This window comes from Natrix helvetica, assembly GCF_964273705.1.
Source record: "Natrix helvetica genome assembly, chromosome: 14".
NCBI classification, from domain to species: domain Eukaryota; kingdom Metazoa; phylum Chordata; class Lepidosauria; order Squamata; family Natricidae; genus Natrix; species Natrix helvetica.
The window spans coordinates 12,945,072-12,960,356 of record NC_138564.1 but is presented as its reverse complement, the minus strand read 5'-3'; the positions used below and the strand labels follow the sequence as shown (position 1 = coordinate 12,960,356).

The 15,285-nt window shown below is 46.3% G+C and overlaps 1 protein-coding gene across 1 annotated transcript; it reads left to right on the top strand.

The window, feature by feature from the left end:
* The first annotated feature begins 388 nt into the window (after positions 1–388).
* Positions 389–14,090, top strand: ANAPC5 (anaphase promoting complex subunit 5). The gene is made up of 17 exons (XM_081966233.1): positions 389–706; positions 1,279–1,358; positions 1,724–1,833; positions 2,149–2,344; positions 3,690–3,756; positions 4,335–4,436; positions 5,163–5,353; positions 6,646–6,727; positions 7,095–7,184; positions 7,988–8,169; positions 8,479–8,614; positions 9,611–9,685; positions 10,156–10,277; positions 11,431–11,538; positions 11,859–12,006; positions 12,545–12,707; positions 13,652–14,090. Exons 1-17 carry the CDS (start codon positions 503–505, stop codon positions 13,864–13,866), a joined length of 2,271 nt encoding a protein of 756 aa, XP_081822359.1. The 5' UTR covers positions 389–502; the 3' UTR covers positions 13,867–14,090.
* The last annotated feature ends 1,195 nt before the right edge of the window (positions 14,091–15,285 follow it).

Sequence of the window (15,285 nt, the reverse complement as noted above, 5' to 3'; positions counted from 1 at the left end):
ATTATTATATTAGGTAGCACTATCAGTGTTGAGTTATTTAGATCATCACCCAATATTTCACACAGAACTCCTCTGCTAGGGAGACCTACAAAAAAAGAGACCGTGTAGAAATAATAATTAAAAACCTAGATATTTGCAATGTAGAACACTGAAGCTTTTCCTCTGACATTCCACTTGTCTGGAATAGAATAGGGTCTCCTGCTTGTGGCAGGGGTCTGGATTAGAAGGCCTCCAAGATCCCTTCCAATTCTTATTTTTCTGCAATTTTCCCCATTTCTTTTAAGCAGCGGAACTCTCGGCACCCTGACTTTTGTTTCCGCCCCTACCCTGAACCGTGACACCCCCCTCAAGCTTCGCTGTCATTGGCTCAGGCCCGGCTCAGGCGCGCTCCTTTCGGCGTCGGCGATTGGCTGCTCCGCGACTCAGCGGCGGTTGCCCCGGGTGACGGCTGCGGGTGCGCCCTCCGTATGCGGTCCCCCATCGCGGCGTCGCGGACAGAACCATGGCCAGCGTCCACGAGAGCCTCTACTTCAACCCCATGATGACCAACGGCGTGGTGCACGCCAACGTCTTCGGCATCAAGGACTGGGTCACCCCCTACAAGATGGCCCTGCTGGTGCTGATCCGTGAGCTGGGCCGCACCGGGCCGCAACTCAGCCTGCTGGAAAGGCGGCGTCTCAACCGGCTTCTGTTGCCCCTCTTGCAGGTTGGGTGGCTGGGGGGAGCTGGAGGGGAGAAAGGGTGAGGCCTGCATATTTAGGCGGGGTCTTGTGGCCAGGCAGGGTTTCATTTATTTCCATTTACTTCAATAAATAAGTTGTAAATTTAATTTATTTATGAATTTGTAATTTGGAAGATAGTGTACTCTGGGCAGCTGATGAGAAGAATAAAAAATCCAAAAGAAGGAGAAAAAGAAAACTGTCTTAACAACCAGCAAACAGTATATAAATAGACTATGTTTATATTTCCTATAAATGCAAAATATAGAATGGTGACAGGGCCAAAATGAGTGTAGTCTTTCTGGTTAAGACAAATGGCTAGAATGGTGTAGCTTGTCTCTGCACATGTAGAAATCTGGTTATGTTTGCACAGATATTGAACTAAGTTGTGGTTGTTTGAATGAATTGGGCACATTCATCCAAAGTTTATTTTTAGGGTTCCATATGCTGTATGCATCCATCAATGGGATTAATTCAGGAAATCGTATTTTGTGAACTCTGAGTTAATGGATTGTGTGATCACGGCCATTCTAACGGTTAGCGTTACTTCTTTGTTTAGGGTCCTGATATGACACTGTCTCGTTTGAATCAAGCTATTGATGAATGCTGCCCCGATATAGCAAATTCTGTTCAAACAAGGTAAGTGTGGGGTCCCCCCCCCCCTTTTGCATATTCCAGTTTGTTTCAATGGTGCCCGCTCTTGTTTGCTTACCAAGACTTATTAGTGGAGTTAAATGTGCTTTGAAGGATGTAACTTTAATACATTTCTCCAGATTTTAGGTACTGTCTCTGAAAAGGAAGTTTGTTTTACAAGTTTGAAAATGCTTCTTTGGATGAAGAAGCTTATTAATCCTTTTTGGGGGTGTGGGAGAGTTGGTGCTACAATTTCAATTCTGATTTCAAAATAATTATTTATTTACATTCATCTTTTAGAGGAACTATATTTAGTTCATGTGCTTTGTGTACAGAACATTGTAGCATCATCTGTTGGCCTCACTTAACAGGATTAAACTGATGGCAGAGGGTGAATTGAAAGACATGGAACAATTCTTTGACGATCTTTCAGACTCGTTCAGTGGAACGGAACCAGAAGTTCACAAAACAAGTGTTGTAGGTAAAAAAAAATCTTAGTTATTTCACATTTTGAATCTTCACTCCTTGGTTAAAATGTAACTGCCTAAGCTGGTTTGCTTCAGTACCCAAACCCAACTTAGTTTGTCATACTTAATTTTTATGGATTTCCAAAATCTTTTTGAGGAAAAAAATGTTTTGCTATTTGTTCCCTTTGGGGAAATGCTCCCTGTTGTGGTGGAAATGTGTATTACAAAACCTGGGGAAGATGAGGAGGTTTGATTGTATTGCATTGTCGAGCTGCTAAGGCAGGAGATGGGCCAAGTCCACAATAACAGCCTCCTTCTTGCCTCTGCAGGCTTGTTTCTACGCCACATGATCCTGGCCTATAATAAGCTCTCATTCAGCCAAGTCTACAAGCTTTACACGGCTCTCCAGCAGTACTTCCAAAACGAAGAGAAGAAAGGCGGGGTTGATGAGAGCGAAATGGAGCTGACACGCGGCGAAGAACCGGATGAGGAAATGGACAGAAAAGAACTTGATGCACCATTCAGGTTATTATTTATTCGTTTCTAGGAAATCCATTTTCAGCCTCAATCTGTAAGGACTCTGACTAGCTTATTAAACAATAAGACAATATTGTACATAATGTTGAAAGCCAACAATCATCAAATAAGCCAAAATACACACAAGGAGTGTAATCCCCTCTAACCAAAACTGGGGGAACAGCCAGTTGTTTAGAACTCATTTATATAAGGGGGGGGGAACTATGCACACTATTATAATTAAGTATAACTTGGTTTTGGTTACTGAATAAAAGCTAGGAGTGATCTCAAGATTCCCTGTATGTGGCTAGTTCAAACTTTTGGATAAATTCGATGAAAAGTTCTGAAATTGTTGTCTACATTTTGGCAGAAGGGTACTCATAATTATGTAATATGTACAGTTGCTATAGCTTTTTCTATACCTACCAAAATAGGTTTCAAGTTCTCAGAGCACCTTAGCTAATGATGACTGTGAAAACTTTCACCCTCTAATGCAGGGGTCACTAATCTTTCGGACCTCAGGGACCACTACATTCATACTTTTAAACCCCGCGGACCACTAATATGATCTGCCTAATGACTGGCTGGTGGGCATGGCTAGGTAGTCATGTGACTGGATGGGCATGGCCAACTTGATGTCACTTACATCAAGGGGCGCCTCACCACCCTCACCTCCCAGCCACTCCTCGCCTGCCTGCCTGGGCTCCTTAGGTCCCCAACAGGAAGCAGTTGTTGGAGCTAAGCAGCCCCCAGGAAAAAGAGTTGGCAAAACAGCTCAGTTCAAATTGGATCTGACCAAGGAGGAGGCTCAGCAGAAGCTCCCCACTGAGGACTAGGAGCATAGGCTTTCCAAGCAGAGGGAAGACCTGCGGGAGTGCAAGGCCAGGTGCCGGCACCTGGAGGCTCAGCGGGCTGAGATGGTCAGCCAGTTCCAGGCCATGATGCAGTCCCACTGGAATGAGGCCCTCCGGCTCTTCGCCATCAGCGGCTCTTCCCTCCAGCCTTCGCCCAAAGCCCCCCACCAGGAGGCCGAAGCAGACCCCAAGTCAGAATTTCTGCCCCCCCCCCCGACCCGCACAAAAAGACCCCGAAGGGGGAGATTCTCTGCAGCAACGCAAGTGTTCATTGCACGTCTCCATCCCAGGGGCCGCAGTTTGAGGACCCCTGATTTAGTGCAATATAAAAAATGCAAATAATTTTTCCGCGGACCACCAGTTGGAAAGCGCTGCTCTAGTGTGACATCTGAGGGTTTTGGGTTTTTTGCTCTTTTTGAAACGAACTGCTGTCTTTGCTACTGTACTTTTGGGTCTTCTAATTCTCTGGAGGAATGTCACGATGGTTTCTCTCTTTGAAGGGAGGAAGAGATATCCTGCAATGGGCCCCTCTCACAGAAGCAAGCAGAATACTTCCTCTCCCAACAGGTATGTTAATTGGTAAGCTCAAGACAAAATGAGCCCTTTGGTCCATTCAACTTCCCATCACAGCATACTTAATATATGGGAAGAAAAACAGTGGATGTGGAAGAGATTCTACAACTTGAAGAATAGAATCTGAAATTAGGCTAAGTAGACCTGAAATGAGATTTTATATACAGTATGTATTAGAATGAATGCATTAATAAAAAATAATTGTATAATACTAGCAATGTTTAAGTAGTATATATGTTATTTGTCTTTAACTTTGGTTTCTATGGTGGATGAAATGCCAGGACAGTCACACTGTGAGAGGGGGGGGGAGAGAGAGAGAGAAAGAAAGAGAGAGAGAGATGGAGGCTGTCTCAACTGTGGCAGCTTGAAGAAGTGCGGTCTTCAACTCCCAAAATTCCCCCCTAAGCCAGCATGATGTCCACACAACTCCCAAGTTGTTAAAAGTTGCAGAACGCAGATATATGGAAAGTTTTTTTAGCGGTGTTGATTACGGGAAGGTTTAATTTAGATTGTCCCAGAAAATTTACATCTCTTTAACAGAAACAAAAGATTTTTTTTAAAATTAATTCTAGGCATCTTTGTTGAAAAACGATGAGACCAAAGCTCTTTCTCCGGCATCCTTACAAAAGGAGTTGAACAACTTGTTAAAATTTAACCCGGATTTTGCTGAAGCGGTAAGTGAGATTCATTTGTTTTCTTAAATCCTGCCTTATCGGGTGTATCCCATTGCGCTGGGCTAAGCAGCATGAATGTCAGGCAGGCAAGGCAGACTCAAGAGCTGCCAATTGATACAGTTGGTGTTCTGATCCATGTAGTCCTCAATTTGGAACCATAACTGGGCCCAGAAGATCTGTCGTTAAGTGCGTCATGTCAAATTTTACGGCCATTTTTTGTTGCAGTCAGCAACAAAGTCTGGGATTGAATGTCATATGAGAACCCACCCTATTATCCCATCTACTGGTGATGAAGGTAAAGGTTCCCCTCGCACATATGTGCTAGTCGTTCCTGACTCTAGGGGGCAGTGCTCCTCTCCACTTCAAAGCCAAAAAGCCAGCGCTATCCAAAGACGTCTCTGTGGTCATGTGACCAGCATGACTCAATGCCGAAGGCGCATGGAACGCTGTTCCGTCCCACCAAAGGTGGTTCCTATTTTTCTCCTTGCATTTTTTATGTGCTTTCAAACTGCTATGTTAGCAGAAGCTGGGACAAGTAATGGGAGCTCACTCCATTATGCGGCGCTAGGGACTCGAACCGACAAACTGCCGCCCTTTCTGATCGACAAGCTCAGCATCTTAGCCACTGAGCCACCACGTAATTAAGAACACGATTATTTAGTGCAAAGCCAGCATTCTCATATATGGCTCTGGCAGTTTATACAAACCTGGTTTGTTTCTATCTAGCATTACCTGAGCTACTTAAACAGCCTTCGAGTCCAAGACGTCTTCAGCTCAACACACAGCCTCCTTCACTACTTCGACCGCTTGATTCTCACCGGGGCAGAAAGCAAAAGTAACGGGGACGAAGGTTATGGGCGAAGCCTCAGATACGCCGCTCTTAATTTGGCTGCCCTGCATTGCCGCTTTGGTCACTAGTGAGTTGTTTTCAATCTACTTTCAGAAGCAAGCAAGGAACCGTAACCTTTCCTGCCTCTTTGGTTTTTATATCTTCTCAGCCGTGGGTTGGGATTTGGGTCGAATATATCTGATAACCCCTAGCCAAAAAATCCCCCCAATATAAATGGTAAAATGTTCTTTATTTTGTCCTCCAAAGAAAATTGAATTTCTACATGTCCCCTAAGAAAACTAGGTTGACTTGCCAGCCGGTATCAACTCCTTAGTAGCTGGTTCTATTGTCAGGGTTCCAAATAGCATCCAAAAATAAGTCAAAGTCCAAGGCAAAATATTGCTTAAAGTTCCAATTTATGAGGAGAGCCACGTTGGCACATCTGGGAAAAGCTGAATCTGAAAGCTTCCTGGTTTTCCCCACCCAGTTGAAAGTTCAAGATCTCGCCCCCACACCCACAGGTCCATCCCATGGTCCGATCTTCCACTGCCTTGCTGGCAGTTTCACCTATCCAGTTCCGGCCAGGTGCAGAGACAAAGGATGACCTTGGTTTTCTAGAAAGAATGTCGTTATGGCTACATAGCATCTAACTCCATACAATCCCACCTCCCATTTTCCCACCATAGAAAAGGCATTGTAGAATAATAGAAAGTGTGGCAGGCCAACAATCCCAAAGAAAAGATGGCTGCAGGCCTGACATCTATATCCTATTTATAATAACTCATTGCAGGAGGGGATCACAGAGCCTGAGATCCTGCAACCGTCATAAATATGACTCGGTTACCAAGCACTTCAATTTTGATCATGTGACCGTAGGGATGCTGTAACGGTCGTAAGTGCAAAAAATGGTTCTAAGTCACTTTTTCCAGTCATGTAATTTCGAATAGTCATTAAACGAGCCGTTGTAAGTGAAGGACTATCTGTATATTCTCTTTTTTAAAATAATTTTTTTATTGTTTTAAATAAACAAAAACACACAAAAAAAGAAATCATCCTTCATTACATCCTGTCGAAAGCGTGTGAACTGGTTACAAACAGTTTCCGTGCGTTTCTGTCATAATTGTTACATATATTTCCTTCCCATTGAATAGTACATTTTACATCAAAAATCTTCATGTATTTTACTGTCAATACACCACCTGATTATCTGATATCATTTGCATTCAAAAACACAAATCACCCACTAGCATTCATTGGCAATCTCAACAAACCTCCTGTAACATTGCATCTTATAACAGATTCTAACATATTCTGTATATTCTTAAGGGTGTACATATTATTAGAGCCTTAACAGCAGCCGTCTTTCCTCTCTGGTTGCAGCCACCAGGCTGAGCTGGCCCTGCAGGAAGCCATCCGGATTGCCCAGGAATCTAACGATCACGTCTGCCTGCAGCATTGCTTGGTAAGGCTTCCTAGCAGAAGATCTAAGATCCTCCTTACTCCCCGTTCCAATACAGCGCTTTGAGTCTCGATGGCCGCTGCCGTGAATTGGAGGATCACAAAGGCCAAACACGCGAGTCCTGACCAGTTTTGATCCAGCTTTGAAAAGTGTTTGTGTGTGTGTGTGAAATTGGCCGCTTGAGCTTCCTTTCACGGAATCATTTCCTTTCTTTAGTGAAAGAAAGTCGGGCAGCATGTACGGATGCTTCTGCTGACTCTGAGATTTCTAATACTGGGGCGTTCACAGAGACCAGACCTCTGAGCAAAGGGACTTCTCGGTTCTCTGTAACAAACCCTACTTGTCTCCTGTCACTCTGTTTTTTCACCAGAGCTGGCTGCACATCCTGGAACAGAAACGATCCGATAGCTGCATCCTTCTCGAGCACTCCGTGAAGAAAGCGGTTTATTTTGGACTACCAGTACGTGTCAGTCCCTTGGTCCATTTCTTTTTCCGCTTGATCAATTTCTTTCCTTTTTAAAGTCACTTTTCCCTACCGTGTTTCCCCGAAAAGAAGACAGGGTCTTATTTTCTTTTGAACCCCGAAATAAGCGCTTGGCTTTATTTTCGGGGAGGTCTTATTGTTTTTGAGGTGCAGGAGGCGGTGAGCGGGGTCACCTCAGAGCTGATGCTGTGTTGCAATATTTTGGGGGAGGGATTATTTTAGCGCATGCGCTCAAAAGCCCCGATTGGGCTTATTATCTGGGGAGGTCTTATTTTCGGGGAAAACCGTGTCTGCCTGCCTGCCTGCCTGCCTGCCTGCCTGCCTGCCTGCCTGCCTATCTATCTATCCATCCATCCATCCATCCATCCATCCATCCATCCATCCATCCATCCATCTATCTATCTATCTTTCATCTCTTATCTCTATCAATCTATCCATCATCTATATTTATTTCTATATCCGTCTGTCTGTCTCTCTGTCTGTCTCTCTCTCTAACTGCCGTGTTTCCCCGAAAATGAGACAGGGTCTTCTTTTCTTTTGACCCCTGAAATAAACGCTTGGCCTTATTTTCGGGGAGGCCTTACTATTTTTGAGGTGCAGGAGGCAGTGAGCATGGTCACCTCATGGCTGCTGCCTGGTTGCAATATTTTGATGCGCTCAAAAGCCCGATTGGGGCTTCTTATCCAGGAGGTCTTATTTTTGGGGGGAAACAGAGTACTTGGCCCTTCTCTCTTCCGCTTGGGTTAGTAACAGCTTCCTTTTCTCCCTCCCTTCCCTAGTATTTAGCCTCTCTGGGGATCCAATCCTTGGTCCAGCAAAGAGCTTTGGCAGGAAAGACGGCCAACAAGCTAATGGATGCTTTGAAAGACTCCGACCTCTTACACTGGAAGCACAGCTTGTCCGAACTGATTGATATTAGCATCGCCCAGAAGACGGCCATTTGGAGGCTGTACGGACGCAGGTACGTCCAGCGTCGGTCAGGGCTGAAGGTCTGAGTCGGCATTAGCGATTCTTTGGAAGCTCAGAAAACCTTCCATTCTGAAACTGTCAGGAAGCCGCGTTCAGTATTATTACCGTATTTTTCTGTACTGATTTCCATAATGGCCACCGCGGAATTAAGCTCTTGAATGGCGTAGTGTTTTGTTTCTTTAAAGGTACCAACAGCCTCTCTGTTCAGAATAGAATAAAAGAAACAGGCCAAGTGCCAAGGCTGTTATTCTCTGCCCATCTAGGTTTGTCTCTCTCTCTCTCTCTCTCTCTCTCTCCCTAGCACAATGGCGCTTCAGCAAGCCCAGATGCTCTTGAGCATGAACAGCCTGGAGGCCGTCAACGTGGGCGTTCAGCAAAACAACACCGAGTCCTTCGCCGTGGTGCTGTGCCACTTGGCTGAGCTGCACGCGGAGCAGGTGGGTGGCACGTTGCTGTGTGGCGAGATTCCCCGCGGCCGTCTCGTCTGATCCTTGCGATAGTCCTGGCACGCGCCCTCCTTGAGGCTGAAGAAGAGGATTTTTTTGGGGGGGGGAAATCGCCCTGAGCCCCACCCCATCCCTCTCATCCGGATACATCCCTGCTTTCCTGCTCAACTGACAGGCCCTAGGAGAGCAGTGTTTTTCAACCTTGGCTGCCTTCAGATGTGCGGACTTCAATTCCCAGAATTCCCCAGGCCACACATCTGCCTGCAGGTGTTCGTACAACTTGTCCTTGGGAGAATCTCTTTATGTGACAGCTCAGCATCTCGCCTAAGCGATCCCTGGTGCCCTAAAACAAAGCGATCTCTTGCCCAAGAACGAGGCTTTTCAAAGTATTTAAAATAACACAGCTTTATTAAATGTAGCTGATCGTATATTAAATCATTTTTCAGGAAGTATTTTATGGTAAGCTAACTAGGGACACGGCGGCTCAGTGGCTAAGACTCTGAGCTTGTCGATCAGAAAGGCTGGCAGTTCGGCGGTTCGAATCCCTAGTGCCACGTAACGGAGTGAGCTCCCGTGACTTCTCCCAGCTTCTGCCAACCTAGCAGTTCAAAAGCACATAAAAAATGCAAGTAGATAAATAAGAACCACCTTTGGTGGGAAGGGAACAGCCTTCCGTGCGCCTTTGGCGTTGAGTCATGCTGGCCACATGACCATGGAGACGTCTTTGGACAGCTCTGGCTCTTCAGCTTTGAAACGGAGATGAGCACCGCCCCCTAGAGTCAGGAACGACCAGCACAGATGTGCGAGGAGAACCTTTACCTTTTTACCTAAAGTCACGTAAAAGCGAGATGGGTGACCATGTAAACTGAATGAATGAATAAATAAAAAGCCTTGTATACTTTTTATTTTTGGAAGTGAGGCATGACAGTCTCTTAGCTTGGACATGAATTTCTACTCTTCTTCCCAATCTCACTTTTTATACACCAGGGTTATTTCACCGCGGCCTCCGACATCCTGAAGCATCTTAAAGAGAGATTTCCCACCAACAGTCAGCATGCCCAGGTGAGCTTCAGCACTAAACCGTGAGAAGGGAGAATGCTTTCTGATTTTGATTTATTTATGCGTTGGCTTAGGCAATCCTGTGGGTTGAATTATTAACGTCGCGCTGGCTGTTTGTTTCCGGAAATACTTCTAAATAAAGCCCTGGATTTTGTCAGACAAAAATAATGTTAACGTGAGCTACAAAGGATATGGAAAAGATTTTAAGTCTAAACCCAAGCTATATTAATGCATTAACCAGACTAACCTAACCTGCTCCTCTCGGGGATGTGTTGGGATTGCAAAACCCATAATCCTGGGGAAACATGGTCCGTTATGCCAAAACAAAGGATGACGGAAGTCCCAACACCTCTGGGATGACACATAAATGGAGGCAAACTGGATGCAGACAACAATATGGGTGGGGCGTTGCAGACTTCACACAGATGTCAAAATCCACTTCTTTCTCAATCTTGTCCAATCCTCTTGCGCAGCTGTGGATGCTGTTTGATCAGAAAATCCAGTTCGATCGCGCCATGAACGACGGCCGCTACCACGTGGCCGACTCGCTGGTGGCTGGAATCACTGCTCTGAACAGCTGCGAGGGGGTTTACAGGTGAGAGAGCCGCCCACGGCAAAAATAAATACCCGTGAATTCTGTCTGTTGAATTCTGCTTTTGAGTCGTACCCGTGAGCCGTTTCCCAACCAGCCCTGCAGTCACGTGATCGCAGGGAGCTTGAGGCAGCTTTTGATGACGGCTGGGGAAGTACGTTTTTTCCAGGCTGTCGTAACTCTGAATGGTTGTTAAAGAAATCTTGAGTCAGGAACCGTGTGGAAAGACTTATTCCGTTTCTCGCTCGCCCATGCATTGGTTTTTCTCCTGGGTGCTTCGTCCTGCTACGAACAAAATATTGTTTATTTTTTTGTTCACTTTGTTTGCCTACTGTTTCACTGTGGGGCTCCTCTGGGCAGCTTGCAACAATAATGTTGCAAGCATGAATGACTACTAATGCTGCTTAATAACTCCTTTGACTTCAACTGCAGTAACACAAGTGCTGTCAAGAGATGCAAACAACAAATGTAATCCGTTCTAAATCTCGATTGCAGAAAAAATGTCACTGTATTTACTTTGTACAATGACAACAAAGACTGTACTAAAACGAGTTCAGCAGCAGAGTAGTAAATGCGTGGAACAGCCTACCCGATCCTGTTGTTAGTTCCTCTAACCCCCATACCTTTTACCTTAATCCAGGGGTCAGCAAAGAGCCACAAAGGTCCTAATCGGAAGCCCCCCATTCAGTTCTGGAACTGACCATAGAGTCACCATAGAGTCTTCTCCTAGCACAGCACCCTCTACCTGTCCTAATTGAAAGCCTATCAATTGTGGAGCCGACCGGCAAAAGGGAGCCACAGCAGACGGATGAAAGGGCCACATGCGGCTCCAGAGCTGCAAATGGCTGACCCCTGCCTTAAGCTGTCCATTGTGGACCTTATGCGTTTCTTAAGGGGGCGTGCATAAGCGCACCAGCGTGCCTACTGTCCCTGTCCTATTGTCCCCCATTTGATACGTACTATTTTTATGGGTGCATGGCTATGTTTTGCTTATTCGGATCCATTTATTTGTGCCATTTTTCCAGGTGTGTTTCCTTCTTGTTTTCTTGCACTTGTTGACAAATTTAAATAAATAAAATGGTGAGAAAAAATGTAAACGTAGCCATAACAAAGGAGTAAAACAATACAAACAGAGGCACATCAACTGGTCTTTCAGGAAAGCAACTTTGCTCAAAGCCCAGAGTCAGATGTCCAAAGCCCACAAACTCCTGGAGAAGCTCTTGATCCACTGCCATAAAACAAAAAACACCGAGATGGTCATCAGGTAAGAGGCCCCCGTTCCTTGCCAAAACTGGCCCATGGTTTTGGGTGGATTTTTCTGGGCTCCACCTGTGCTCCCTTCGGCCCCTGAGAGTACAGGTGTGCGGTGCCCCCCCTGCACCCCGTTTTTGGTCCCAGGAGGTTTCAGGGAGGCCTGCAAAATGGGATGCGGGGGGGGGGGGGATGTTGCGTGCATGCGCAGGGGGGCAGGGCACATTGCATTATGGGTGTGGGCACGCGATTTCGGCACACGAGCAGAAAAAGGTTCGCCATCACTGACCTAGGACATCTGTAATTCCTCATTTCTCTTCCTTTTGGGTTCAGCGTCCTGCTGTCCGTTGCGGAGCTGTATTGGCAGTCCCTGTGCCACACCATCGCTTTGCCCATCCTGCTGCAGGCCCTGGCTCTGGCGAGGGAGTTCCGCCTGCAGTACTTGGCTTCGGAAACCATCCTCAATTTGGCTTTTGCCCAGGTGCCGTTTTACCCCTTCTTCCGGTTTCTCTTCTCTGCTGGAAAGGGAACAGACCCGTTCTGCAAAGCTCAGAGCTTTGCCCCCCATTCAATTCTGGAGCCGACCAGAAGTCTGATTCCCCCACCATAGAGTCTTCTCCTAGCACAGCACCCTCTACCTGTCCTAATTGAAAGTCCTATCAATTGTGGAGCCGACCGGCAAAAAGGAGCCACAGCAGACGGATGAAAGAGCCGCAAGTGGCTCCCGAGCTGCAAGTGGCTGAACCCCTGGTCTAGGGTTACTTAACCACAAACCACAGTTCCTAAGCTACAAACAAACCCCACTTTGGCTCCAGGCAGCCTGTCCCGTCAGTTGTGTGGGGCAGACACCTCCCCGCCTCCCGCACGCTCAAATTCTTTTAAAACAGGTTTGCCCCCAGGGAGTCACGCTAAGCAAGAGGTAGAAGTTGTGCCCCTCATTGTACCTCTGTTGTGCATTGACAAATAAATAGTTTCTTCTTCAAAAGTGACACTTGCCGTTGTGTTTGCTTCTTTTCCAGCTGATCCTGGGGATCCCCGAGCAAGCCCTCAGCATCCTCCACATGGCCATAGAGCCCATCCTGGCCCACGGAGCCGTTCTGGACAAAGGAGCCGCCATGTTTTTGGTGGCCAAGTGCCAGGTGGCTTCCGCGGCCTCTTACGACCCCACCAAGAAGGCCGAAGGTAATCCACCCCGTAGACGTCCATGGAAGACCTCGGGGCAGACTGGCCAGGGGGCTTCAGAAGGAGCAACCACGAGTAGCCATTGGCAGCCCCTCCCTCAATTTCCCTACTCCCACTCACCCCCACCCCCTTTTGTGCGTTTGGGCCTTCGGGTGAGTGTCGACTCCTCTCGCTGGCCGAGTCTAATTCCTGCAGGGTTGCCGTTGCCTCTTTCATAGGGCGAAGAGGGAGGGACTGGCTCCGTTCACCCAGCTGCCTTTCGTGCTGAGGGACTCACAACCTCCCCAGTTTCTTAAGTTCGGTGGTTTTACGCGCTACACCAGACTGGCTGTGGAGGGGAGGGTAACCACAACACAATTTGGCGGCTGGGTGGGTCTGTTTTGAAATACCCATTTTGAAAAGGGGACGGATTGAGTTGAAAACCTCCGACTTTTCTTTCTTTCTCTGTCTCTCTCCTTTCTTTCTTTCTTTCTTTCTTTCTTTCTTTCTTTCTTTCTTTCTTTCTCTGTCTCTTTTCTTTCTCTCCTCTCCTTCCTTCCTTCCTTCTTTTTTTCTTTCTCTATTCTATCTCTCTCTCCTCTCTCTCCCTTTCTTTCTCTATCTCTCTGTCTTTTTCTCTCTCCTCTCTTCCTTTCTTTCTTTCTTTCTTTCTTTCTTTCTTCCTTCCTTTCTCTGTCTCTCTGTCTCTTTCTTTTCTCCTCTTCTCTCTTCTTCCTTCCTTCCTTCCCTCCTTCCTTTCTTTCTGTCTCTGTCTCTCTGTCTCTTTTTCTTTTCTCCTCTCCTCTCTTCTTCCTTCCTCCCTTCCTTTCTCTGTCTCTCTGTCTCTTTTCTCTTTCTTTTCTCCTCTCCTCTCTTCTTCCTTCCTTCCTTTCTCTGTCTCTCTGTCTGTCTTTTCTCTCTCTTTTCTCCTCTCCTCTTTCCTTCCTTCCTTCCCTCTCCTGCAGCCCTGGAAGCGGCCATCCTGAACTTGAACGAAGCCAAAACCTATTTTGCAAAAGTGGACTGCAAAGAGCAGCTGCGCGACGTCCTGTATCTCCAAGCCAGGCTCTTCCACAGCCTGGGTAAGACCCAAGAGAGAAACCAGTGCGCCATGCTCTTCCGGCAGCTTCACCTGGAACTCCCTGCCCGAGGGGTCCCGCTGGTCAGCACTTTTAAGTGAGGCCTCTGAGCAAAGGGATCCACTAAACTGGAACGAGATCCGTAAATCGTCCCTCTGCGGGGGTCTTCCCTTGTCCTTATGGGCCTCCCACCCCGTGTCGGGTTCAGTCTTTGGAACTGCCAATAAATTGGTCTGTGGGCAGTGCCCAGAGGCGTGCCTGTGTTCAGATGCCCTTCACGCTTGGCTTGTCTGTTCTTGCCGGTCGAGGCCCACCGACCCATCCTGGTGAACGGTGGCTTTCTTGCCAGGGACTCACAGTCCACGTCTTTGCCACTTCCTCGGCTTATGACCACAATTGAGCCCAATGTTCCTGTTGCTGAGCGAGAAATTTGTCAAGTGAGGTTTTTTTACGATGTTTCTTCCCAATGTTGTTAAGCGAATCGCTGCAGTTGCTAAGGGCACTCACGCCGTTGTGTGAGTGAATCCGGCTTCCCCGTCAACTTTGCTTGTCTGAAGGAAATCACAGGACCCGAGACGTTGCAACCGTCATAAATACGAGCCAGTTGCTAGGTTAGTTAAAACGTCTAAAAATAATTCTAGCAAATGTTGGAAATGTCATTTTTAAAAATGGGCACATTTTATCATATCTGGTGGAGGTGTCCCATAAATTTGGACAATGATACGGTGGTTAGAAAAGATTATAGGGGAACTTACAGGTTGATAAACCTGAATTGTTTTGATTAGTTACAATATCAGAAAAACCTGACGAGAAAAGTATGTATTTAATACTACATGTCCTAACAGCAAGCGAGGATTATTTTTGCCTAATACTGGAAAAAAATGAAGATATAATGTGAGATGAAGAAATCAGATACTACATTGTGCAGAAATGGATAGATTGACAATGAAAATTAAGCGGAAAGAGGACATACAATATTATCAGACATGGAATTTATTTTGCCAATGGTTGGAAAAAAAGGAGTGGAGATTTAGAATATAGTCAGAATTATTAAGCAAATTAAATAGCCAGACAACACGATGTTTGTAAAGCACTAAGAAAGGTATTTAATAGAAAATCAATAAAAATAAATAAGAGCCAGCTGCCAAGTGTCTGAATTTTGATCGTGTGACTGCGGGGATGCAACGGTCGTAAGTGTGAAAAAACGGCCAGAAGTCACATTTCTTCAGTGCCATAACTTTGAACAGTCAACAGGGACCCCAGATTCACTCAACACAACCCTGTTGTGTTAACTGAACAAGTGCAGTGATTCCCTTAACAAATGCGGCAAGGAAAAAATCGTCCCATGGCAACAAAAACTCACCAATTTGTCGCTCGGCAACGTAAATTCCAAGCTCAATTGTGTGGCCCTAACGTTGAGAGCTGAGCTTTTGTCGACCAGAAAAGGTCGGTGGTTCGAATCCCTAGCGCCACGTAACGGAGGGAGCTCCCGTGACTTGTCCCAGCTTCTGCCAAAGTAG

Coding starts and splice junctions, on each gene's coding strand:
- ANAPC5 (XM_081966233.1), top strand. CDS start 503: ATGGCCAGCGTCCACGAGAGCCTCTACTTCAACCCCATGATGACCAAC. Junction 3,757..4,334: donor AATACTTCCTCTCCCAACAG/GTATGTTAATTG, acceptor AATTAATTCTAG/GCATCTTTGTTGAAAAACGA. Junction 12,007..12,544: donor TCAATTTGGCTTTTGCCCAG/GTGCCGTTTTAC, acceptor CTTCTTTTCCAG/CTGATCCTGGGGATCCCCGA.